The 25915-nt window shown below is 45.8% G+C and overlaps 1 protein-coding gene across 2 annotated transcripts in view; it reads left to right on the plus strand.

Moving 5' to 3' along the window:
- RBM6 (RNA binding motif protein 6) overlaps positions 1-25915 on the plus strand; it is a 1836548-nt gene that overhangs the window by 1536308 nt on the left and 274325 nt on the right. For both annotated transcript variants that reach the window (XM_069644148.1, XM_069644149.1), the window contains exon 20: positions 12021-12095. In XM_069644148.1, coding sequence (XP_069500249.1) covers positions 12021-12095 — 75 coding nt within the window. The remainder of the gene's footprint in view (positions 1-12020; positions 12096-25915) is intronic.

Below are 25915 nucleotides of genomic sequence, written 5' to 3' on the forward strand. Positions count from 1 at the left end.
GGCCAGACGGCCCAACTTCTTCAGGCTTTATTTCAAAAACTTGAAATAGGGAAGAAAAACGCAAGCAACCATTTTTTGATTGCTGTTTGTGTCTTTCCCCATTACTGCATTTTCCCTCTCGCAGGCTGAGCCCGGGGCGGAAAGTGGGGAACTGAGGTATGGTGGCATGCTGCATTCATTTTATAGGACCATCAACGTCACGTATTGAGCAGCTCTATGCCCCCTGTTAAAAAATCTTCTGAGCAGCTGACACTGGATAGCCATCTATCAAAATGACGAATCTGTCGGAGAAGAATCTATAGTGAGAACATTACTGGTAAGTAATTTCTCCTCGCGTCCCGGGTGTGTCTTCTCACCCTGAAAGTGAGTTAGTGTCACAGACAGGTGGTCATTTTATACTTCATATTTGCTTTCACAGCTGTGTAGCCTTTTTACTACTTTGGTAGTCATTTGCAAATAAACTGGAGCAAAGCGAATAGCAAGTGTCTTTTCAGTCTTGTAATCTAGCCATTTTGTTTTGTTGTGAAGCACTACCCTTTGTGCCCAAACAGGCTCTCTTCAAACCCATAAAGGGTCCTTATGTAAATGGCATCCAGTTCAGACTGATTTAATTCTCCTGATACCTAAATCCACATATCCCGGTGTGTGTCCTGGGGAAACTGGAATTTGGATGTCCATCAAAATGACTGTGTCATTCTGTCTTCTGGATCCCGAGGTATCACTCAAAACCTGCCTGGAATCTGGTCCGAGTAGCTGAAGAAGAAATGTGAGATTGCTAATGTGGCAAGAGAGCTGATCGGCATGCTGGAGTCAGTTTCTTGTAGAAAGAAGATATGTTAAAGGTTGACTGCTTGTGTCTTTGGAGAAAAGATCGGTGTGCCCAAGTTACAGAAAGATATTTATGTACCATTGGGGTTTCCTAAAACATTAGATGTTTGTTCTCGTCTTTAAGACTGCTAGTTCTCTTTAAATCTAAATGATCAAGAAATATCAATAATATTAAAGTAACAAAATTTTCCTTTAATACCTATAGTGGAATTGAAGAGCTGGGACTTGACACTGTGATGAAGAATTCAGTGCATCTCCTTTCCTTTCTTAAAATAATGCTTTGTCTCCTCCCCATCCATGGGATTCCATACTTAAACTCCTCCTCCATGGAGTCCGGAGGGTACAATTGGATCCACTTCACTGCAGCCATATATGCGCTTGTTGTGCTCCTGCAGCCTTTAATTTAGACTGGAACAGAAGTGGTTACCTCTGCCTTGCTGATAACCAAGTGGCATTGTTGCTGCTGTTCTGGTGGGCCTGCTCCTTCGTGGGGCATCCTGACTTGGCTTTGTGCAGCTATGCTTCCTCAGGAGAACATCCTGCTTCCCTTCCTGTTGTCTTTTAACATCACCAGAGCATCACTACCTTGACCTGAAAGATCATTATTGTAGGATCTTGCTGAAGCAGCTATTCTGTCATCCCCTATATTGATGACCAGCGAGTCTGCTGGCATTGTCCTTGTGTTAAGCGATTTTCCTATAGTCCCACTTGGTGGTACAACTTTAGTAATCTATCCAAGTAGTTTGTAGATCACCAACTCTTAATATCAGTCTGTACTACTCGGAGACCTACGTAGAGTGGCAGAGCAGTTAGACTCATCTTAAGAGGAAGATGTGAGCTGTAATTAGATACCCTGAAATTAGTTAGTAATGCACATCAAAGAAACACTTGCAAATAAATGTATATTAAAATAGAGATTTATTACATTTTCAGAAGAGTTACTGTTAAATACTTAGCACAATAAACCATCACACATGGGATATACTTTACAATACTTTCAAAAAGCCACTTCTTAGTTGGTAGTAGCTGAACGCGCACAATTGTTACAAGAGTTTCTGGATGCGCGTTATTACCGATAATACAGTAGAACGGTCAAAGGAATACGGTAATTGCATTTAGTCAGCATACACGTAGAAGAGTGATTTTTGGGAAGGAAACAGTTGGTTAGTGTTATTCTATCAGAGCTTCAGGTTCTGGAGGCAGTTTCCCTGCACAGCAAGTCTTTTAAAATCCAACACGCAACCCTAGCTAAAAGGCAGTTCGGAAAGGCTTAACGTCTTGAAAAGCAGCAGAAGTCAAATGTTCTGTGGATACTTTCTAGCCTCTAAGAAAGAAGATGCAAAAAGACTTGACCAACATTAGAGAACGTGTTGAAGGACTTGCTAAAGGGACGCAAGCAACAGCTTAAGTCGGACGTAAGAGGGGGGTTGCTCTTGACACCTCTAGGTACACCAACTCTCTGGAGCGACTTACTGGAATAAGGTAAGCAATACCCCCCCCCCCCCCCGCACAGTACCTTAGGCTTAAAGAAAACGTTTGTGGTGGATGCTCCTCGATGCTGCAGCTGTGGACCCGACTTCCGGATTCCCTGGTCGGATGATGAAAGGCAGGACAATGGACGGGATCTCTCAGCAGCAGTCTCTAGGTAGGACCTCTGGCACAGCTTTCATCAACTTCTTTGGTCACTCTGCGGGTTTAGCTTCTTTTCTACAACACCAACAAAGGGCGCGATTCACCCTGTCAATCTTCTTCAGTTCTTGTAGTCCCACACTCTGATGAGGGGGTCTGGACGAGTTGGATTGGGTCTCTGGGGTGTCCTTGAGGGCTCAGCAAAGACTTTGACAGATTCGGCCTTTCCACAACGATGCACTTGAAATGGGCAGCAGGTCATCTGGTATTGGGATTCTACAGCTCTGGAAACTCAAAGGACCTTGGGAGGGGAGATAGCTCAGATCAAAATTCTGTTTGGGACTGGTTGTTCCCACCAGTCTAAGGGAAGGAGTCGTCCTCTTTGGAGTTCCTCTGTCGCACAGGCAACAGGGTCAGGACAGCAGTGGTCGCTTCAAGGTATTTCAAAAGGTCTGCATAAGTCTCTGGTATTCTCTTTCTTCAGTTACTTGCTTTTCACTCCAGGATCCTCACCTTTTTATACAGTTCCAGCACGCATTCTTCTGCAATCTTCCTCAGCAGTTTACAGAAAGGGGCGTTTGGCTGTCCAATCAGGACAGCAAGAACCCCAGTGGGAGCTGGTCCCATTCAGGCACTCTGGCAGACAAAGCCCAGAAATTCTGGAGCCAAATTGGGGAAACCCAATGCATTCCAGCCAAAGTCAAAACAAGAAGGGCTGACAAGAACAACCACGCTAGTAATGGCGAAAAAAGAAGGGAGGCCCCAAGTTAGTACTTGGGTGCCCCTATTGTGCACTATCGGGGCTATGGACTTAGCCTCCAGTGTAAAGATTACACAATAGTTGGTCTAACATGTCCACTGCCACCAGCCATAACTAGGAGATTATCTATGTGATTAAAATGTCACAGGAGCAGAGGGAAGGGGGATATTAGGTATCCCTTTGGCACGCCACTTAAGGTGGTGTGTACCAATCTCTCAGACTTTAAAGTTTTAGGAGAAGATACTAAGAACTGTAGTTACTAAAGGATAAAGAATAGGGTTTTCAAAGCAGGACCCTAAGCGTCCCCAGCAACACTGACCATAAGGAGCTGTGTGCTGCTATAGTAAAATATAGATGCCTTTTAGAGTTATGGAGGAAAATAGACTCCATAGGTACAATACAAAGAATAGAGTTCCAAAAGACACAGAGCCCTTAAGAATGAATGAATGAGTGGAAAAAGGCTCCACTCATTCAGGATTTCAGAAAAAGGTCCAGAAGTCCATCAACAACTTCTGGGGGTGTCACTTGGAGAGGGTATGAAGCATAAAAATGATATGCATACCAAACATCTGAATTCAACACGGCACCCTCGAACTCTGGCTTTTAAATCTGTCTTTGGTGGCTGTCTCCAGCACTTGGGACTCTGTGTGCAGACCATCTTCCCAAGTACTGCCAGTGTGACTTTGTCTGCTTCTGATGCTGTGGTTCATCACTGTAAACTACATCTATCTTCTGGTCCTAGAACTTGTCTGGTGGGGTCATTTAATCTGAAAGTTTCCTCTTTTGCAGCTTCCCAGAAACTTTGGTAACTGGTACATGCATTTTCACTATAACATGTAACTGACTATTGATGTTGCTTCTTTCATGTACAACTTTTCTAAATTGTTTAGCTCCTTTATAAATACTTGAAGATTCTACTTTCCTGTAAAACTGGAATCAATATTAGTTCATACTGAGATTGAGGTTTCAGAACATTTTGTTGATTTTTTGAGTTAAGTGTGTGTGTGTGTGTGTGTGTGTGTGTGTGTGTGTGTGTGTGTGTGTGTGTGTGTGTGTGTGTGTGTGTGTGTGTGTGTGTGTGTGTGTGTGTGTGTGTGTGTGTGTGTGTGTGTGTGCGTACGTACGTACGTACGTACGTACGTACGTACTTTACTTTTACCACCCATTGGTTCGCACAAATATTGGGTCTAGCTTCTGTCACTTGCCCCCATTACAAACGTGTTTCATACTGTTTGCTTGTTCCTGCCCTTTCTATCTGGCAACTTTACTGTTTCCCCCTTTCCACCCACCATCTCTCCTTCATTTCAACATTGCTATGGTACTTTTTACCACAAAGTCATGACTGTGACATAGTGACTGACTCCGTAGGCTATAAATGGCACCACCCACCCAAGCCCAACAGTTCCTTTTCTGAAGCCCACAGCATTAGAATTGGAGTTTTCGATTTGATTTACTCCAAAGGTCAAGCTAGTGTGAATTAGGGTTTCTTTTTTCTTTTAATTTCGCCCTAGAACATAGTTGGGAATTTGAGCTTCGTGTCAAGGGCTCACAAATGATATTTGGAAGGGTATCCAGTCATTTTAGCGAATAGAAAACAGAAAAGGAATTTAATAACGAAACTTAAATAACAAACAAATACTCTTTTCTTTACAAATATATAATATATATACATATATATATATATAATATATATATCTCTGAGGCTTGTGGAATCTGCTTAGATCACATGCTGTGCATAGGCCGACATCTATTGGAAGCTGCAGAGTATTACAGTTTGTTTTTCGAAACTCGAAAATGGGCGTCGACACAGGGCGTGGCAGTAATACTATCCCTTGTGTGACATCCACTGTACCCATGATCCCTCACGCGTCTAGGACCCTCAGATTGGTTTTTTCCGCCATACTGGTCAGAAGCATTCCGTGGAGTTCCCTGGCCTTAGCCATACTTTTGCAAAAATATTGTTATATTTCCCCATTTCTCCACCCCAACGTCGAGTCACTGAACATCCACACTCGACGCCGGCCCAGAGAAAGAATCGACCGTCGACAGCTGCACGACGGATTTGGGCCTCGGAAGGCCTCTGGCCTCGGCCCGGGCCTCGGAAGGCCTCTGGCCTCAGCCCTGCAAGTAGTGAGAGTGGGGGGTGGACATACTCTACACTCTTTTGGTATATAGGTACATTCTTATATATTCCCACACTTATTAGCCCGCTGCCACAAGGTGCGTATTGTGGGTAACCCTTTCCAATTTTGCCTCAAGTGCAACCGCAAGTACCCTTTGGTTGACAGACACGCCACGTGCAATCTCTGCTTACCAAGGGACCACCCCGAGGTTAACTGCAGAGCGTGTAGTAGGTTCAAACCGAAAACACTAAAGGACAGTTCGATCAAGCGTTGGTCTCACCACGCCAGGCGTCAAGAGGCCATGGCAGCGGAGGGCGCCTTCAGTGATGGCAGCGACGCCGTGCTTTCGGAAGGCGAGGGCAACGTGGCGTCAATTGACAGCCAACCGCAAGTCCCCGACCTCGGTAGGTTGTCCCGCAAGACGGCTATGGGGAAGACCCCCAGCGACACAAGCGCTACCCACAGCACTTCCACAAAACACATGAAGTCCAACCGAGACTCGACGCGCACGTCGAGTACTCGGAAAGAGGCACATAGAGAACGGTCCGAATCGGTGTCCTCTGAGCGTTCTCGATCTAGATCGCCGCATGACTCCAGGCAACCATCCACTGTTGCCAAGAGTGCCACGCTCCCCAAGATAACGGAGGTTCGATCGTCGGAAGACGAAGCTGACCTCTATCCCCAGACTGCACCCCAGGAGTCGGCATCAACAGGCCACGCAACGGCTGATCCCGAGTCGCAACCTCCACACTCAAGAGATAGGGACACTACTCCCGAACCTCGGCGCCAGGCGTCGAAAGGCTCTGAAGGGGCGAACAAACAGGGTAAACACTCTTCCACCCACGGGGAAGGGGAAAAACAACAAAGGAAGCAGTCTCAGCCTCCTTCCACACCTCAAAAACATTCTACTCCACATAAACGGTTGGACAAGTCTCAGTCATCTGTTATCCCAAAGACCCCTGTTCAAACCAGTAGGACTAGTCAAGATAAAACAGGGAAAGCCCTCCAAGAAAGAATCATTCCCAGTTCAAGAGAATGGTCTAGTGATGACATAGACCGAGTCATGTCAAGGATGTCATCATTGGCAGATTTCTACGCCAAAAACCCTGAAAACTTTCTCTATTATACCCCAGACGGGTCAACACCCTCAGGCTCTAAGGATCCTATACCCCCAAGTAAGAAGTCCCGGGTTGAAGCTCCTACTTCGGACCCCTTCTGTATACAGCCCTATTCTCAATATCGGGGAGATCCATCCTTTTGTGAGGATCCAGATTTGGGCATGTTGGAAGAACAAACTGGGACGGGCTACTATGGGGATGATGAGGACCAAGAGGAGGACGACGACGACCGAGAAACCTACAGGCTAGATTCCCTGGTAGATAAAGAACCCCCGGTTACTGACTCCCCTTTCGACAACCAGCCTCTCTTGAATGAAGTTCTGTCCAGAGCAGCAGAACACTTCCACATTGACACCCAGGGTGCTCAGGAAGAAAGGGACTTTGCCGAGGAGTTAGTGGGAGAAAGGAGACCTGTTGCCCAGGCCATCCCTATCCTTAAGTCAATACAAAGGAGGATAGACCCTTCCCTTGTTAAGCCCAATCTCACTAGGGCAGTAAACCCCACAGTTGAGAAGCTTTTCAGGGCAGCCCAAACAGACCCACTGTACATAAGAGGGCATCTGAAACCGGACTCCCTGGTAGTTACAAACACCCGTAAGAGGGCGGGAACACCCTTGTCATCGTCCAAAGCTCCTCCCGACAAGGAGAGCAAGAAGATTTATGGCTTGGGCAGGAAAGTAGCCTCCACCTCCGCCTACCAGGCAAGGATTGCCAACTCCACCACCCTGCTGGCGAGTTACAACTGCCACCAGTGGCAATGCCACCAGTGGCAAGTCGCGGCACTCATAGATTCTGCCCCAGAACCTTTAGAAAGCCAATTGGCACTAGTTTCGGCGGAAGGAAGAGCCGTGTCTGGTTGCATATTAAAAGCAACCTTTGATGCCACGGATAACGCCGGCAGATTGATAGCAGAAGGTACTGTTATCAAGAGGCATGCTTGGTTGCGGCAGTCTGGCTTCAAAGCCAAAACCCAAGCATCATTGATAGATAAACCGGTGGAGCCGGATCTATTGTTTGGAAAGGCTGTCGAGGACACGCTGAAAAATGCCAAGGACGAGTATGGGACATTTTAACCCCTAAACCAACTAACCAATAATCCCCCAAACCAGAGAGGGAATGGCAATTTTCATCGCCCATGCAGACAAAATTCCCAGAGAGGGTCTAACTATTCCCAGGGGCAGGGTACACAATGGAACAACAGCCAGCAGTCTACCCAGGGTTATGGCAGGGGTAATAAGAGGGGACGTGGTAAAGGTAGAGGCAGCCCCAGTAGAGGCGACGGCATGCCTCTACCAAAACAGTGACACTCCGTTCAGGGTCCCTTCTCACGCATCCCCAGTAGGGGGAGGCATTTCCAACTTCGCCCAAGCTTGGGAAGGGAATCACATCAGACAGATGGGTGCTGTCCACAGTGTCCGCAGGATACTGCATAGAACTGTTATAGAGTGTCCCCGAAACCACCCTCCACGACAAAAATGCATTCTTTGGACCACCAGAAGATCCTCCTCGAGGAGCTCGTCAATCTTCTAGCAAAGGACGCGATAGAACTCGTCCCGGGACCGCAGGTAAACAAGGGTATTTATTCAACTTACTTACTTGTGCCAAAAAAAGATTTGACAATGCGCCCAGTATTGGATTTACGGCCTGCAAACAAGTATGTCAAGCCCCAAACATTTCGCATGACTACTCTCCAAGAGGTAATCCCCCTCCTAAAAAAGGGGGATTACATGGCAACATTGGACATGAAAGATGCCTATTTTCATATTTCCATGTTCCCAGCGCACAGAAAGTACTTGCGCTTCAAGGTGGACAGTCGGCACTACCAGTTCAAGGTACTGCCCTTCGGGATAGCTTCGGCTCCAAGGGTATTCACCAAGGTACTGGTGGTGGCGTCAGCACACCTACGCAGGGAGGCAATCCCGGTGTACCCTTACCTGGACGACTGGCTCATCACGGGGGAGAACCCAGTAATTTGCAGAACAAACATTCAAAGGACGATCGACCTCCTCTTCGAATTAGGTTTCTCAATAAACGAGAAAAAGTCAAGTCTGGTGCAAAGCACCTCCAAACAGTTCCTAGGAGCTATCCTAGACACACGAGAGAGGTTCACCTTTCCATCAGAGGAAAGAATTCGGAATATACTGCTGCAAATTCCGCAAAATCGGGCTGGTCGCCAGATAACGGTACGCAAAGCAATGCGTTTGCTGGGCATGATGGCGTCATGTATTTACCTGGTCCCCCACGCGCGCCTGCGTCCCATGCAGGAATGGTTGGCGAAACAGTGGTTTCAGGCAAGTGGTCAGTGGGACGATCTAGTGGTCGTTTCGCTAACACTTGTACAAAGCCTTCGCTGGTGGACAAGAGAAAATCTGTCCAAAGGGAAACCCTTTTACGATCCCGAGATACAGGCGGTAGTCACAACCGATGCATGCCTGACAGGGTCGGGAGCTCACCACCTCCACCACACAGCTCAGGGTCTCTGGTCTCACTCAGTGGCCAAGAATCACATCAACCTGCTAGAGCTTCTGGCAGTATTCAGAGCGCTTCAAGCGTTCGAGCCCTACCTGCTGAATCTGTCAGTGCAGATCCGGACGGACAGCACTACATCCATGTTTTACCTGAACAAGCAAGGAGAGGGACTCGTTTGCCAAATCTGTCCAAGCTTGCCCAGAGAATTTGGATATGGGCATTCGGATGGAACATCTTCCTGTCATCTCAACATGTTCCAGAGGATCTCAATTCTCTGGCGGATGCTTTGAGCAGAGATCCCCTCCCAGAGGAACACGAATGGTGTCTACACAGAGAAATTGTAGACGATATCTTCTCTCAGTGGGGTTTCCCCACTATAGATCTATTCGCCACAAACGAAAACAGACAGTGCCCAGAATTTGCATCCAGGTTCCCCCAGCCAGACTTCCAGGGGAATGCCCTGTGGATGAACTGGTCAGGGATGTTTGCGTACGCTTTTCCACCAACACCTCATCAGGAAGGTGGTCAACAAGATGAACAGAGAATCAATGACACTTGTCCTAGTTGCTCCCATGTGGGCGAGACAACCGTGGTTCCCACACCTACGCAGAGTAGCGGTGTGCAAACCCATCAAACTCCCGGGCTGGTACACCCTAATGTCCCAGCACCAAGGTCAAACGGTGCATTCTCAACCCAACTTAATGAACCTGGCAGCATGGCTCCTGAGGTCATAGAGTTCGGACATCTCAAATTACCACAGAGATGTATGGACATCCTAAAAGAATCTAGGAAGCCAAACACGAGGCACTGCTACTTTGACAAATGGAAACGATTCGTTATCTGGTGCCAGAATAAGCAAGTCAACCCAGTTGGTTGCACTCCTTCCACGATTGTCACATACATGCTACACCTGCTGGATGCAGGACTGGTAGTTAACTCACTGAAGGTGCACTTGGCAGCGCTGTCGGCATACACCACCTCCCATAACAAGGTGTTGTGGTGGACGATACCAGTGGTTAAAGCTTTCATGGAAGGAGTAAAGAGACTTCACCCTCCTATTTCAAACCCACCACCAGGATGGGACCTTAACGTGGTGCTATCTAAACTCATGGGCCCCCCATTCGAACCCATACATAAAAGCAGTCTCAAACACCTGACCTATAAAACGGCCTTCTTAGTAGCAATAACATCTATAAAAAGGGTCAGTGAAATTCAGGCTCTGTCAGTGCAGGATCCATTCTTTACAGTGTATAAGGATAAACTGGTTTTACGTTCACACCCTAGGTTCTCACCTAAGTTTATTTCTAAATTCCACGTGAACCAGTCCATCGAGCTTCCGGCTTTCTTCCAAGACCCACAAAGCTCAGCTGAGGTGAAACTAAACACCCTAGATGTGCTTAGGGTGGTCCTCTACTATGTAAACAAAACCAGACCGCTGAGGAAAACAGATCAGCTGTTTGTCTCCGTAAATACAGGCAAGAGAGGGAGATCGCGTCTCTAAAGGTGCCATCTCTAAGTGGATTGTTAACTGTATCCAGCTGTGTTACTCTCTTTCTGAAAAAACTCTGCCTTTCACGCCAATAGCACACTCTACAAGAGGCATTGGGGGCCTCTCTGGCTTTCATTGCAAATGTACCCCTTGACACCATTTGCAAAGCAGCTACTTGGAGCTCTATTCACACTTTTACTCGGCACTACTGCATTGACACCCATTCCAAGACAGATGCTCAAGTGGGACATACGGTTCTAAGACATTTATTTGCTCATGACCCTTCTCACACCCCACCTCCTTCTTCTAACACTGCTCGCTAATCTATGCACAGCATGTGATCTAAGCAGATTCCACAAGCCTCAGAAGGGATACATTACTCACCGTAATCTTATTTCTGATGCTTGTATCTGCTTAGATTCACATGCGACCCACCCTTCCTCCCCTCTGAGAGAAGGCACATGGATGCTTGTAGTCTTATCTATCTGCTTGGATTATCTGTACTCACGCTACTTCTCATGCTACCTCATGTCAGAAAAAATACAATCTGAGGGTCCTAGACGCGTGAGGGATCATGGGTACAGTGGACGTCACACTAGGGATAGTATTACTGGCACGCCCTGTGTCGATGCCCATTTTCGAGTTTCGAAAAACAAACTGTAATACTCCGCAGCTTCCACTAGATGTCGGCCTATGCACAGCATGTGAATCTAAGCAGATACAAGCATCAGAAATACGATTACGGTGAGTAATGTATCCCATATATATGGTGTGGGGTAAGGGGTTGAAACGAGTGGGGAGGGTATCATGGTGGGTTAAAAAGCATTTGGGAACAGAGGGGTTTGGGGGGAACCCCCAATTAATTAAACACATATTTTATATGTTGTTGTTGTAAAAGTTTTTTTATTCTGTTCTTTATTTCGATATAATTAATCACATAGAACAGTTTGGAAGTACTAGTTGACAGGAGAATAGGTGACACGGCCATTTTACTGGCTCGCTTTAAAAAGTGGAGCATGCCCTGTGGGGTCTCAATAGGCAGAATGGTCCTGTTCCTTTTTCTAGAACAAGACTCCAGACCAAGTGCTTTGGCAGTGCAGCATCTTTCGATGCCCTGTAGTAAGCATCACAGGTGAAAGGTCAAAGTCTCCCTCATAGACAGGACTCTGCAACTTGTGCTGGAGTTTTGTGCAAGAGGGACATCTTCTGTGAAAGAGTTGATAAGTATAGAATTAGAGTCAAGGAAGTCGATGTACTTGAAGGAAACTAATATAAATGATATGGTGGCTTACAAGTTCCATGACCTGAGACATTGCTGTGAATTGACAACCCATGACAAAGGTGATCCAAGGTCTTATCCATTTTGCCCCCCCTTGCCATTGGGGATTTCTGGACCAGGGAATTAATATTTGACTATGTGAGAAAGGTGACTTTTGAATAATGTAGTCCCTATGGGGAGTAATATAAACTGTTTCATAAAGGCCGAGTGTTACATCTGCCCATTCTACATTCTTATGGATTTGATTAAGATGGTAGCCCATGTGCTATGACTTAATGCCACAGATAGTTTTAATATTCTAGTTTCTAATTTGCTTTTTCTTCAGCAAAATTTGGCAATCCACAGGCGGATCAAGCAGTCTGAAAAGGAGCTAGAGTATCTGGAGATGAAAGAGCGAGAGGTATGTATAGAGAATTTGAGTTCCAGTGCTGGGTTTATTCCTGGTATGTTATTTTAATGTTAAAATAATGTATAGAATCCAAAGACTAAGAGTTTTCAGTTGCTTATGGTGGAGTACAGTTGGGACTGAAATAGGTTATTTGTTAGAAATCTGAAAAAGGCCCTCTACAATTTTCTTATACTTTGTGACCTGTTTAGATTTTGACTGCACGGAGTACGTTAATGCAGGTCTTGGGATCACCACACCATAAATTCAGCTTCATTCTGGCTGAGGTCATATTACATCCATGGGCAAACACCTAGGAACGCTTTGGGAGGCGAAGAATTCTGCAATACATGAGTAAAAGTAGCTGCACTTATTTTACTAATCTTTTGTTTAGCCTTTTACAAATGCTACACTTTTTTAAAATCTATTTAATTAATTGTTGGCACCCTAGCATGTAAAAACAGCTTTCTAATAATGCCTCTCAGTAAATTCACTTGAAATGTCTTTTTGGGAAAATATTTCCTTCCACTAACAGGAGAATAAAAATTAAACCTCAAACATCCCGATAAAGACACTTGAATGGACAGAAATTAAAAAACGCGTTAACAGCTCAATTAATTCCAAAAGTAATTATTCAGAGTAAAAGATTGCAAAAGCAATACTTCAAAAAAAGAAGAAATGGAGAATTAATAATTGTGAAAGATATTATATAGAAACTATCACATTGAACCACTTAGTATGGCTTTGCACCCAGCAGGCAAACTGCTTAAATAGAACAAGTCTTCAGTAACACAATAGGACATTTTATTTAGAAACTAGTCCGTTTCCTGTGGGGCTCTCACTAACAGGGCTCCCAGTCAATATGAAACCATTGTTTGGTTTGTTCTGGGATATTGTTTTGTGAAACCTTCAAAGTTCATTGTTATTTAGAGGGATACATATGTTTTCTTAAGGCATATGTATCTTAAAGGTTTAAAGGAAATTCAAATGGATTTGATCCTCCCACTGATGCCTCATCTCAGATATATTGTTCCTCCTGCAGCAGATCTGGGTGTTTTTTTTATAGGGGGCACACTGCGGCTCTGGTGTAGATTTTCATCTGTGCTCTTTGTAGTCTGGACTTGATGTTGATATAAATGGGTTGTACCCTGTGACCTCGGGCTCTCTTTTTCTGCATGCTCAGCATGCTTCTAAGGCACTCTTTGATGCTTCAGTGATTTGCCTCTGATGTACTTGGTAATTCTTTACACAACACAAATGTCGACTGCAAAACCTTTGAGTTTCAGAAAGTGTCAAGACTGAGACACTAAAATGTCACTGACAGACCCCAACAAGGTTTGTCTGTTGTGACTCAGTACCGATCACGCAGTCATAGATTGCATTCATGCCAAAATATGACACCAAACGCATTAAAGGAGAGACATCAAAACTAGCTTGCCGCATTCAGCATCGAAGTCACGCAGCACAACCCCTTCAAAGCAGAGGTCTGATGAGGGGAAAAGGCTTAGACGGTCACTAGATTGCCGGAGAAATCGAAGAAGAGATCCAAGAAACACAGAAAAAAGTGTAATTCGAGGAGCGAATCTCGACACACTTCTTCCTCTTCATCAAAAAAGAAGCAAAGACAGACACTTATCGTCGGATTCCTCAACTGCCAGGCAAGCACGTTTCCCATCCAAATACTCCTCAGTGGAGAAATGGGAGGAATTCCGACATAAAATGTTGGGAATCTTCGCAAAAGCAGGCCTTCCGGCTTCCTCCTCCTGGAGGCAAAAAAAACAGACCATTGAGCTCACCACGCCCGACAAAGCTGGGGGGGGCCTCTGAGTCCCATCCTTATAGTGCACCCACATGCCCGGGACAATCAAGGCTTCAGCAATACTTTGATGCCGTAACTGCACCAAAGTATCATAAGCATTGAGGTTTACTCTGCAATCCAGGAAATATTTTCTGGTTACTTTTTGAAGTATCTTTTCAACAAGGACAAATGACCCAGACTTGTTTAGATTCGAGCCGTTAATATTGACTAGAGCCCAGAGGTGTTCAGTGCAGAATAGGATAGGCAAACTGATTTAGCCATGAATCTCAAAGATGCAAGTGGACTGGATACCTTAGAGGTGGAATTCGAGCAGCCAGACCCTTATGCCAAATCCTAATGCTGCATGCAGAATGATATTGGCTAAATATACTGATGCCTTGGATTGGGGCTCTCCTGCAAGGGCGATCAGAGATTTTAATCTCACCAAAACCCTTGATAGAGGGCCACGTGTGCAACCTGTTCTGCCTTTTCATGCTGCTATCAAAGATCCTTTGTTAAAGCTGCATACCAGCAGTACACAAGGATCTGCTATGGGAAGTATAAACCAGCGTCCTCTGACCTGTACTTCCTTTTAAAACAACCCACGCACGAGAGCCAAATCAAGCACCTATCCTTCCTTGCCGTCTGATAGGGATGATAAGAGGATATGGTCCTCATTCGAAGAAGATCTTTGCCCCTTACAGCAAGGTTCTGAATCCATTAACGCAACATGCACGCTGACCAAATATACCCACACTTTATGTGCAGTTATATCGGAGGCTACGGAGCACACACAGAGGGCCAAAATGAGGATGGGTTTCCTCAGTATAGTGGCAAATGGTAAAGAAACTATGGGCCAAGCACTCCAATTGCAGACTGTGTGGTGAGGGCAATGGGCACAAGCTGTGTGTCAGAGGTTTGCCTGGCTCAGGAAGTCAGGATGCCATTTGATGGCTCTAACTTGTTTGGTCCTAAGGCAGATGATAGCCTATAGAAACTGCATGCATGTAAGGCGTTGGTGAAATTGCTGGGAGCAGCTGTGCATCAGCTCTCAACCTAATGGAAAGGAAAGCCTTTTCACTATTAAAAGTATGCTAGTCAAAAAGGAAAACAATCAACCACCAGACAAGGACAACGTTTTTGAGATCATTGAATGTAAACTCCTCAATCTGCTTCTTCAGTCCTTTTCAGTGTGGCAGCATTTTCAAAACTGCTTTGAGAGCTTTCCTCATCCTACTCCGGTAGGGGGGGGCATCTACTGCATCATTCTTCAGAATGGGGCAACATTACTAGGGACACATAGGCATGGAAGATGTTTACCCAAGGGCACTGCCTTCCTTTTTTTTCTCCTCCAGATAGCCCCCAACTAGCCTCCATTTTTTCCAGATCGCAACTCCAGCAGGGGATTGTCTCCTTTCTGGAGAAGGGTGCCATAGAAATGGTACCTTAAGCTGAGAGATAAATAGGGTGGTTCTCCCTTTACTTTTTGGTCCATAAGGGGGACAGAGGACTGCAACCCTGCACATGAGATGCTTGAATGCGTTTCTCAGGCAGGACACATTCAAGATGTTAACACTTTTGCAGATCCTCCAGACCCTAGAGCTCCAGGATTAGTTGGTGTCACTCAAACTCCAGGACACTTACTTTAACATGCCAACCAATGCGCATCACAGAAAGTTCATGAGGTTTGCCATCTGCAGTTCCCACTTCCATTTCTGGATATCGCCTTTTCGGGCTCCCCTCGACTTGAGGGTTTTCAACAAGCTACTGGTGGCCAACTTGAGGAGCAGAGGAATTCACATTTTTAGACCAATGACTGATCAGAGCATGTTTCCGGATCAAGCTCTGGGTCACCTGAGCTGCACCTACACAAGCTGGGCTTCACCCTCAACTTCAAGAAGTCCCAAGTGACACCTCAAATGTTCCAATTCATTCAAGTGGTTCTGGACTTTTCCTCGGGGAAGGCTTTTTCTCCCGAGGACAGGCTTATGCACATTCAACAGATGGTCACCAAATTTCTAAATGCCCAATTTCCGCCAGCCTTGGATGTTTTATGGTTGCTAGGTCTCTTACCATTCTGCATTTTCCTGGTGCCAGAGGCTCATTTGTCAATTTTCATAGTTTTCAGCGAGCATCATGGACCTACTTCCTGTAGAACCCTGATTGGGACCTGATCTCCTGTGGTGGACTTGCAGAGAGAAGTTAAAGGCATTGGAACCCTTTTGGCAACTGGCTGGATGCAACCACCTCCCTGAAAGGCTAGTTGGCTCATCTGACCGAGCTGTTTGTGAGAAGGATGTGGTCCATGGCAGCGACAAGAATACACATAAACCTGTTGGGACTGGGAGTAATTAGACTGGCACTTTTGTCTCTTCTGATCATGACAGACAACACAGAGGCAAATCACTACGTCAACAGGAGAAGTGGTATGGAGTCACTGACCCTGCGCAGAGAGGCGCTACAACTCTGGTTCTGGACGTTGCAGAACACGATCTCGTTGTCAGCAGTTCACTTGGCAGGGATGTAGAATATGACGACAGATGCCGTGAGCATACAGGGATCGGTCATGACCCCCCTTTGTCTTCACACACCAAGTCTGTAAACAGTTCATCAATACACATTAGTGGACTTGTCACTTTCTTTCCACTTTAACCACCTACCACACTGCAGTACCAACTTATCTTCTTTCTGGTACACTCGCCCGCCAGGACTAACCACTATTTGTCCCTTTCCTGGTGTACTCACCTGCCAGGATAAAGCTACTAGTACTCTATGGTGAGGTTTGCTCCAAACTTTCCACACTTCAATCCTCAATGGGGAAAATAAATTTAAAACTGTTTCTTGGATGAGCCTTTTGACTTTCAACAACAACAAGGGGTTCATAACTTTTTCCACAAGGATACAAAACTCTTTGACAATGTCTCTCACTCTGATTCATTTGCCACATGCAATGCAGGTTACATTTCTCTCCCCCTTGATGATTTCTATAAGGGGGGCTTTTATCCTGCAATCTTGGATTTCCTTTTACACCACCAATTAGCTGCAGGTAAGGTAGTCTACAATGGCTCCTTTCTGGGTATCCCTCATTAGGACCCCTTTCATTTGCGATTGCCTTTCTTTAGCTTAGGCAAAACTAGTTAGTCTTCTCTTACAAGTAATCTTGCTTTCTGTAGATTACATTCACTTTGGTTGAATATTGTTCCCTATTTATTTTGGCAATGGTGGTTACAATATTCTTCAACTCGGTCTGTTAATATCAGAGTTTCTCCCAAAATGCTTTAATGCAGCAGTTTGGTATTCAAAAGCTTTTCGACTTTTGAGTTAGCGGTCTATTTCGGATTGCACTAGGGTTACCTAGCAAGGGCCAACTCAACAGTCTTTTCCTTGCATCTCCGATGGACTCGCTGCTTCAGTTTCTTGGTTAATCGGGATTGCTGGGATTGTCCTGGTGCCTGACAGGTCTCGGTACAGTCCTGCTGCTTGCTCCTCCTGAAAAGTGAGCTTTCTCTGCCTAGTGCATACTCCAGTGAGCACCACCCACTGATTCAGGACCGCGAGAGCTTCTCTCTCCTTCTGGACAGCTTGTCTTGGTACAGCCTCCTGCTGCGTGTTCTCTACATTTTACAGGATTCCCGGCTTCTGACACTTTCTTGACACAGCGTTCTGCTCGATCCACAGCGGCGGCTCAGTCTTCCTCCTGCTGCTCCCACTGCTTTTCACTAATGGCCCGCACTTGAAGGGCCTTTAAATGTTTAAAGGACCCACTCTGGTGTGGATCATTACAACCACTAGACTGCACACTACAGTTTTGCAACCTCCTCATCTCATTACTAAGAGTCCATAATGTTCTTAGTAATTTTAAGTTTAAATCATTAATTAAATAATAAGTAATTCACTCTTTTAATGATTGATAGGGGAAGCTTTCAAAGAAATTAATGGTTGGTTTTTGGTTTGATAATTCAAACATAGTGTAGAATTATAACTATCAGAAGTAGTTGTATCAATTCCCTGACACTTACATATATCATCCTCATGTTTACCATAAGGGTTTTCATAACTGACATTTTGGGTAATTTTTGGGAGGGGATGGCTTACTTTGACAATATGCCATTAAGTATTCGGGTAGAGAAACTTCACCCTCGGAAGAGGATGAATCTTGTGTCTCTCCTAACAGATGCACCTTACCTTGGTGGCCTTCTCCTCCCATGGGATCCACCAGGCTAATACCACCCCCAGGGTTATGATCAGGTAGCGACTGCATTCCCTTGGCCACCTGGGAGGAGGCTTTAGGCTGGGATTCTGGGAGGATTCTGTAGGATTCATGATGCATTTTATTTATTTTGCACCCATACACAAGTATTTCAAGGCACGGCGAGGCAAGGGAGGGGCACAAGGGTGGACAAAACCTTGATCTTACTAGGCCCAGTGACATTAAGAAAGCACAAGTCCAGCAGAGAGGGAAGGGGTGGGGGGGGGGGGGAGTGCGAGCGGCAGGGGAGGAGTGGACAGTGCAGAACACGTGATCAAAACAGGTAGTGTGGCCAGCAGGTGGCAAGTGCACGCATTAAACACAGACACTGGGTGTCTAATAAGTGCGGGAAAAAGGGGGGTTTTGCTCTCCAGCTGCGCACACACATAAAGTAAATGGGCAATTGCAAATGTATATGTATATGTATATGAATGGTTTTAATCAAAAACTAATGCACAGGCTGCATTAGTTTTTGATTAAAACCATTCATATACATTTGCAATTGCCTATTTACTTTATGTGTGTGCGCAGCTGGAGAGCAAAACCCCCCTTTTTCCTTCAATTTCCTAATCCAGTGGGAACTTGGCAGGCTCCCACCCAAGCTCTTAGCCGCAGCCCTTTCACAGCCACATTATTTGCTGACCTATGCGCTGTATCCTGCTGGCTTTCTGCCACCTTTTTCCTTCTAATAAGTGCGGGTGAGGGGACTGTATGGTTGCAGGTACAGACCCAAGTGCAAAGGTTGCCAGGAGGCAGAGCGTGCATGCAGCTGGGTGGGTAAGGATCTAGGCCCGAATTCAGAGGGTAGCTAGGTGCCTAGTGCCGAAACAGACCTAGTTCAGCAGGGGAGGGGAAGAGAAGGCAGAAGCAAAGATGAAGGTTTTATGGTGCTGCCGGAACCAAAGATGGTTCTCCTCAAGTTTCAGAGAGGCAGGGAGGCTGTTCCAGAGGGAGGCCCCAGCCGAAGAAAGAGATCTACCACCAACTCGTTGCTTGGAGAAGCAACTGACCCTGAGGGAGTTGAAGGTGGAGGAGCGAAGAGCTTTAGTAGGAAGGGATTTCCGAAGGGAGAGTTGAAGGTATTGTGGACCCAAGCCCAGAAGGCCTTGTGGACAATGCAGAGAGTCTTGAACGTAATCATTACAGCAACTGGGAGCCAATGAAGAGATTTCAGGGCTGGAGAGATACGATCCCTTGGCTTGAGGCCAAGGACAAGTCTTGCAGTCCTGTTCTGGATTATTGGCAGACAGATTTAGAAATGGGCTGTTGCAGTAGTGTAGTCTTGAGAGAACCCAGAGCTCTAGAGAGAGAGAGCTTCTGGGGGAAGGAGAGGAAAGGAAGAATACCCCTGAGAAGGTGCAGTTGGTAGGTTGACTTCTTAGAAACGTCAGATGTGTGGAGAAACGGAAAGCATAGGGTCGAAGATGACCCAGAGGTTCTTAGCCTCACTGGTGAAGCTGGAAGACGGCCAAGGGAGGTGCAGAGCAACCATGATCCTAGATTGTACCAGGAAGATGTGGAACCCAGACCTTATGGACATGACCATTTGTCTTTCGTTGTGTCTTCAGCAAAACAAGAGGTGATGGCTGAAAGGGTCAGAATAAATCTTAACCTCGCCCATTGCTCTGGTCAACCCAACAGAACATTGTTGTTCACCTACCAAGCCATGACAAAAGGGGAAAGACCATATGCAAATCAGGCTTGGTCCCACCCTCATAGGGGCAGTCTAGCCCGAACTGTTATTTCGCATCCCTTCTGCAAAAGACCACAAACCTCCCGAGACATGTTTCGGCCTTATTGGGTGTCATCAGTGAGGAGTAACTCCGGTCTCTAGGTCCAGAAGGCACGCGACCCATGTCTGGGCATACCTATCCCAATCGGGGTGACAATAAAAAAGACAAGAGGTGATGGCTGGAAGGTTTAGAATAAATCTTAACTTCTGGCATTGCTCTGGGCAACCCTTCATTGCGTCTTCCTCAGAAGGCAGATCTCCTCTTGTAAGAGAGACGTGTTGTTCTTCACCCGAACGTGGGCACGCTCAACCTGCACATCGGCTTCTGAAAGCTTGAGGTATATGGACTGTGACCTCCCAGAGGATGTGTTAATGGTCTTGGTTTTGGCCAGGAGTCCGGCGACATAGGTGCTGTACTGCTGCCATTAAAGAAATGTTGCAACTGGTGTGGGCTGAAGAAACTGACATTTTTCTGTGTGAGACCGCGATGGTTCTGTCATACCTGTTTCACCTTGCCAGGAAAGGTCTACAGATCGCAACAGTCAAAGTTTAATTGATGGGGCATTCCATTTGTCAAGCAGTGGAGGTCCTTAGGTAATGTGTGTGTATATGGTTCGAGGATAGTAGGGAGAATGAGGATCTTCCTTGTACTTTCTTACTGAAGTTCAGAACTAGGACTAGTGCAGGGTTCACTGAACCTTGGTGTTCTCGGCTGAGTGTAGTGCTGAAACTTCAGTGGTAGGAGTGATGGGCGATGCAGCGGGTTTTGAACAGCCAATGGACAATACGTAATGCCATTTTGATACGTTCAACCCTATTCATCCTGAGAAGTTTTTGTGATATCACAGCCATGGTTCTGTGGGTGAAAGCTATCTATGGTATTTGTCGTACAGTGCAGAGTTGAAAAAATCAGTTTCTGATGATGGCTCTGAAGTGCAGTTCAATTGGGAAGGTGTTGTCTATTATGGTTCTGAGAGAAATGCAAATTTAGGAAAAAAACCAGTTGGTAATATCCGAGTTTGTTTTCAAAAGGACTTCAAATTTGTCATATTCATACATCCACTAGGCTTCCCTCCTTCCCAACTGTACTGCAGACCTAGCTGGATAAATGTTTTTCAGATGCAGCATACAACAGCAATAGAATTAGAAATAAAGGACCCTGCTACATAAATCATCCATCATGCACCTGTGCGGTATAGGACTGCAAGGTGTCTACAGGAAACCAACCCAAGAACTACTGTACCCTACGAAATTCAACCCAATCACCAAATCTCAGAACAGTTATGAAATGCACCTACCATTAATGGATGCAAGGGTCCGTCAGGAAAAGCTTCAAGCAATAATGAAAATCCCTTGTACAGAACGAGGACAGAAAAAAACAAAGTAACAAAAGCAATAAAACCGCAAGGTGTTCCCGGGCGGCACAAGGGTGCAACTAAGGGCCAAGGGAAGATAGTGTGCACAGAATTCCAAGTCACTACTTGAAGCAGGTTCCAACAAGGTTTCCACACAATTAACATAGAAGAGGTCCATCACACTTGAAGATATGCAGGCATGAAGAGCAGGGTTCAAAATAAGTTCCAAGGTGACAAAACCACAACACTAATCCAAAGGCAGTCCAAGAAAATATTCCAGGATCGGATGCTAAAATAACAGTAAGGTAAGTGGAACAAAACATATACACAAGAGGCTAGCCAGCAGTGCTCACGGTTGTCGTGCGGCTCGTCTATGGTCCGGTGTCCTCTTTAGTAGCTTTCCTTTCCGGTTCTCCGCTGCAGCCTGCGTTTGTCGCGTAAGTCCTAACACACTGAGTTTGCACTATTGCACGGGTGCTTTGGACATGTAGTCCTATCCCCCAACCACCACTGCAGTTGCCAAGCACGACAGGGTGACGTGCATCTAGGTAGGCATCCAACGGAGCGCGTCCTGACAGTACCCCTTCTCCCCGCCACTGTTTCACGCAAGCGCATGGCCACATTTTACAGGCAGAAACAAGCCAGAAGTTTTGGCATGTGAATGTTCTCTTTTGGTTCCCAGTTACGCTCCTCCGGTACATATCCTTTCCAGTCCACTAATGCAAACCAATGACGGTGTATACGTAGCATAACCAGTATCGCCTGTACTTTTCACTCTGGTTCGCCTTCTGATATAAAAGGCGTTTGTTTGGTTATGAAGCAAGTACTCAGTTTAACGGGTTTGAGCAAGCCCATATGGAAAACAGGATGTATTTTTCATTAGTGAGGTAAGTTCAGACAAACAGCAGCTGGATTTACGATTTTCTCAATCTTATACGGACCTATGTATTTGGGAAACAGTTTCTGTGAGCCAAGCAGTTTGATTATAAGCAGGAGCTGCTTTACTGTGTTTGTCTGCTTGCTTCTTATGGGCGGCCTATGCCTTCTGTAACTGTTCTGCAATTGTTTTCTGGATGCGTAACATATACTTAGGTCCACAGCCGGTACGCTAGTAACAGTAGTTACTTTCACCAGGCGCATTCAAAGATGGAAACTGCTAGATGCAAAGAAAGGTGAAGACCCATTTGCAGAGTTCTGTGAGTTATTGTATGCTAACTCAGCAATGCTAATTTAGGAGAACCAATCCGTCTGACAATTCAAACATAGCACTCTTAAAAATTGTTCAAGCGTTTGGTTCAGATGCTCTGTCTGTCCATCAGTCTTTGGGTGGTTACGCAGAAGACAAATGATGTTTGTGCCCTAGTAAACGAGACAGGGCTTGCCAAAAGCGAGCTGCAAACTTGGAATTCCTGTCAGTGATAACGATCGCTGGTAGACCGTGGAGGTGAGACACAAACAATGAAGCAAGGGCTGGAGCAGAAGGTAACCCCTTGCAAGAAATGAAGTGCCCAGTTTTAGTAAATTAGTCTTTCACTAACAGAACAGTGTCATAGCGATCGACTGGTGCAAGGCCTGTCATGAAATCCATGGTAAAAGTGTGCAGGGACCAAGCGGGAGAGGCATTTCCTAAAGCAACCCACCAGGTTTGTTACATGCCTTTGCTTGTGTGCACACCGAGCATGTGTTTGCATATTCATGTGTCTCTATTCATATCGATGGCCACCAGCACCATCTGTGTAACAGTTCCAGTGTCCTAGTATATCCTGGGTGCCCTGCTAAGGGGGGGTAATGATACCATTTGAAGGCCATGGTTTGGATATGTTTTGTTGGTAAGAACAACCCCCCATGACAGTAAGGTTTTCCTTGTTGCATATCAGCGTCCTTGTCATCTGCCAGTTTTTTCTTTTTGTGTGCATTTTAGCCATTTTAGTTGACTTTTTACACATCTCATTGGTTTATATACATATAAGTTATAACACAGCAGAAACAGATGAAAACGAATATATAATAACAGTGAAAAGCTTAAGACAAAGACAAAATAAAAGATACGCTTGGTAATATTAGCAAACAATCTATACAATGATCCAGACAAATTGTATTGTATGACATTCAGATTGCATTAATAGGCCTCCCCCCAATAAACAGGTCTCCCAAATTTAGGAGGGTCTCTGCTCCCTAATTGTATGGTATGATATTCAGATTGCACTTATAGGTCTCTCCCCCACTATACAGGTCCCCCAAATTGACCAGGGGTTCTGTCCCCAAACTGCATAGTATACAGGTCCCGCAAATTGATCAGGGGTTCTGTCCCCAAACTGCATAGTATGACATTCAGATTGCATTGATAGGCCTCTCTCGCACTACACAGGTCTCCAGAATTTATCAGGGGTCCTACTCCCAAATTGTATTGTATGAAATTCAGATTGCATTGATAGGGCTCTCTCCCACTATACAGGTCTCCCAAATCTAGCAGGGATTTGAAACCCAAATCGTATTACATGATATTCAGATTGCATGGATAGGCCTATCCCCCACTAAACAGTTCTCCCAAATGATTAGGGGTTACCATATAGGTCCCCCAAGTTCATCAGGGGTTCTGTCCCTAAGTTGTATTGCATGATGTTCCGGATTGCATTGATGGGCCTCTCTCCCACTATACAGGTCTCCCAAAATTATCAGGGGTTCTGTCCCCAAGTTGTATTGTATGATATTCAGATTGCATTAATAGGCCTCTCTCCCACTATACAAATCTCCAAAATGGATCAGGGGTTCCACTCCCAAATTTTATTGCATCATATTCAGATCGCAGTGATAGGCCTCTCACCCAGTAGACAGGCCTGCCAAATTTAACAGGAGTTCTATTTCCCAAACTGTACTGTATCAGATTCAGGCTGCATTGATAGGCCTCTCTCCCACTATACAGGTCTCCCAAACCTGGCGGGGGTTCTGAACCCAAAATTGTATTGCGTGAAGTTCGGACTGCATTGGTGGGTTTCTCTCCCGCTGTGCAGGTCTCCCTGATTTAGCAGGGGTTCTGTCCCCAAGGTTGCATTGTGTGACGTTCGGAGTGCGTTTTCGGACCTCTCTCCCACTATACAGGTCCCCCCCAAGTTCATAATGGGTTCTGTCCCCGGGTTGTACTGCATGGTGTTCAGATTGCATTGATGGGCCTCCCTCCCACTGTGCAAGTCTCCCAAAATTACCAGGGGTTCTATCCCAAAATTGCATTGTATGACATTCAGATCGCTTTGATAGTTGTATATTTAGATTACACTGGTGGGCCTCTCTCCCACTATACAGGTCTCCCAAAATGATCAGGGGTTCTATTCCAAAATTGCATTGTATGACATTCAGATCGCTTTGATAGTTGTATGATATTCAGATTACACTGGTGGGCCTCTCTCCCACTATACAGGTCTACCAAATTTGGCAGGGGTTCTGCTCCCAGACTGTATTGTGTGGCATTCGGATTGCATTGGGGGCCCTCTCTCCCAGCATGCAGGTCTCCCAAATTATTATCAGGGACTCTGTTCCCAAACAGTATTGTATGATATTTAGATTGCATTGATAGGCCTCTCTCCCACTATACAGGTCTCCCAAAATTAATAGGGACTCTGCTCCAATATGTTTGAATCGTAAGGATTACAATACTCCTCAGGGTCACTCCCACCACACGAGACTCTAGAACATAGTCAGAACTAGTCTCAAGCACGAACTTAGCCTAACCACCTTAACATACTCCTAGTGAGGACCAGACCGTGATCAAATAGTTCGACCGCCCTCACCCCTTCCGAGAGACCTACATAGACAGCACTGAACTTTGACCTACACCCCTGACGACAGTACCCCAGCACCAAAACACCATCAGACGGCGCGCGGAGGATACACAAACCTTCCCACCGGAAGAACAGACGGGACAAAAGCACCGAAGGCTACCAACACAAGAAGAAATACCAGCACTCCCATCACAAGACACAGCAGCCAACCACTCAACCGGCACCTCCGCACTGAGCACCAAAATGTCCGGAACCAGAAAGGGACGCCGAGAAAGGGCACAAGACAAGGCCGCACTGGACACAGGCACACAAATTCCAAACTACCACTGAAGCAACAACCTCAAATGGAGGAAACACAACACCAAAAACCAAAACAACCAGAACAAAATTCCAAAGGGAAAATTCCTTATATCTCCCACCGTACCTCGCAACAACCCAAGAACCAGGATACCCCAATGACACAGAGACATCAAGACACACAAAGAACATCCCGAGACAACCAGGAAAAAGATGGGAACACCCAAGAAGAAGGTGGCTAGAATCCGACCCCATACATCACAAGAACAGGAGGACACCCTCAACAGCCGCGCCATTCCGGACATAACGACGATGAAGATCTTATAACCAACAACCCAAACATGAACCTAACTGACCAATTCAACGAAGAAGCCTTCATGGACCTTCACCTAACCAGCACAAACGGAGAAGCAACACCACTGAACAGCCAAGCTTTCAATCTAGCAGACCGCTTAATGAAGATGCAGCTTCCGCTGATCCTCATACGCCCTCCTACAACGAAGATACAGCCTTCGCTGATCCTCATCCACCCCAATCAACGCTAACAATGATGCACCGCAACCAAACAACCACAAACCAAAACAAGGAACAACCAACAAGCAAAACCACACCAAAAAGATCCACTGCA

This window comes from Ambystoma mexicanum, chromosome 2p, assembly GCF_040938575.1.
Source record: "Ambystoma mexicanum isolate Mex_15411 chromosome 2p, UKY_AmexF1_1, whole genome shotgun sequence".
Classification (NCBI taxonomy): Eukaryota; Metazoa; Chordata; class Amphibia; order Caudata; family Ambystomatidae; genus Ambystoma; species Ambystoma mexicanum.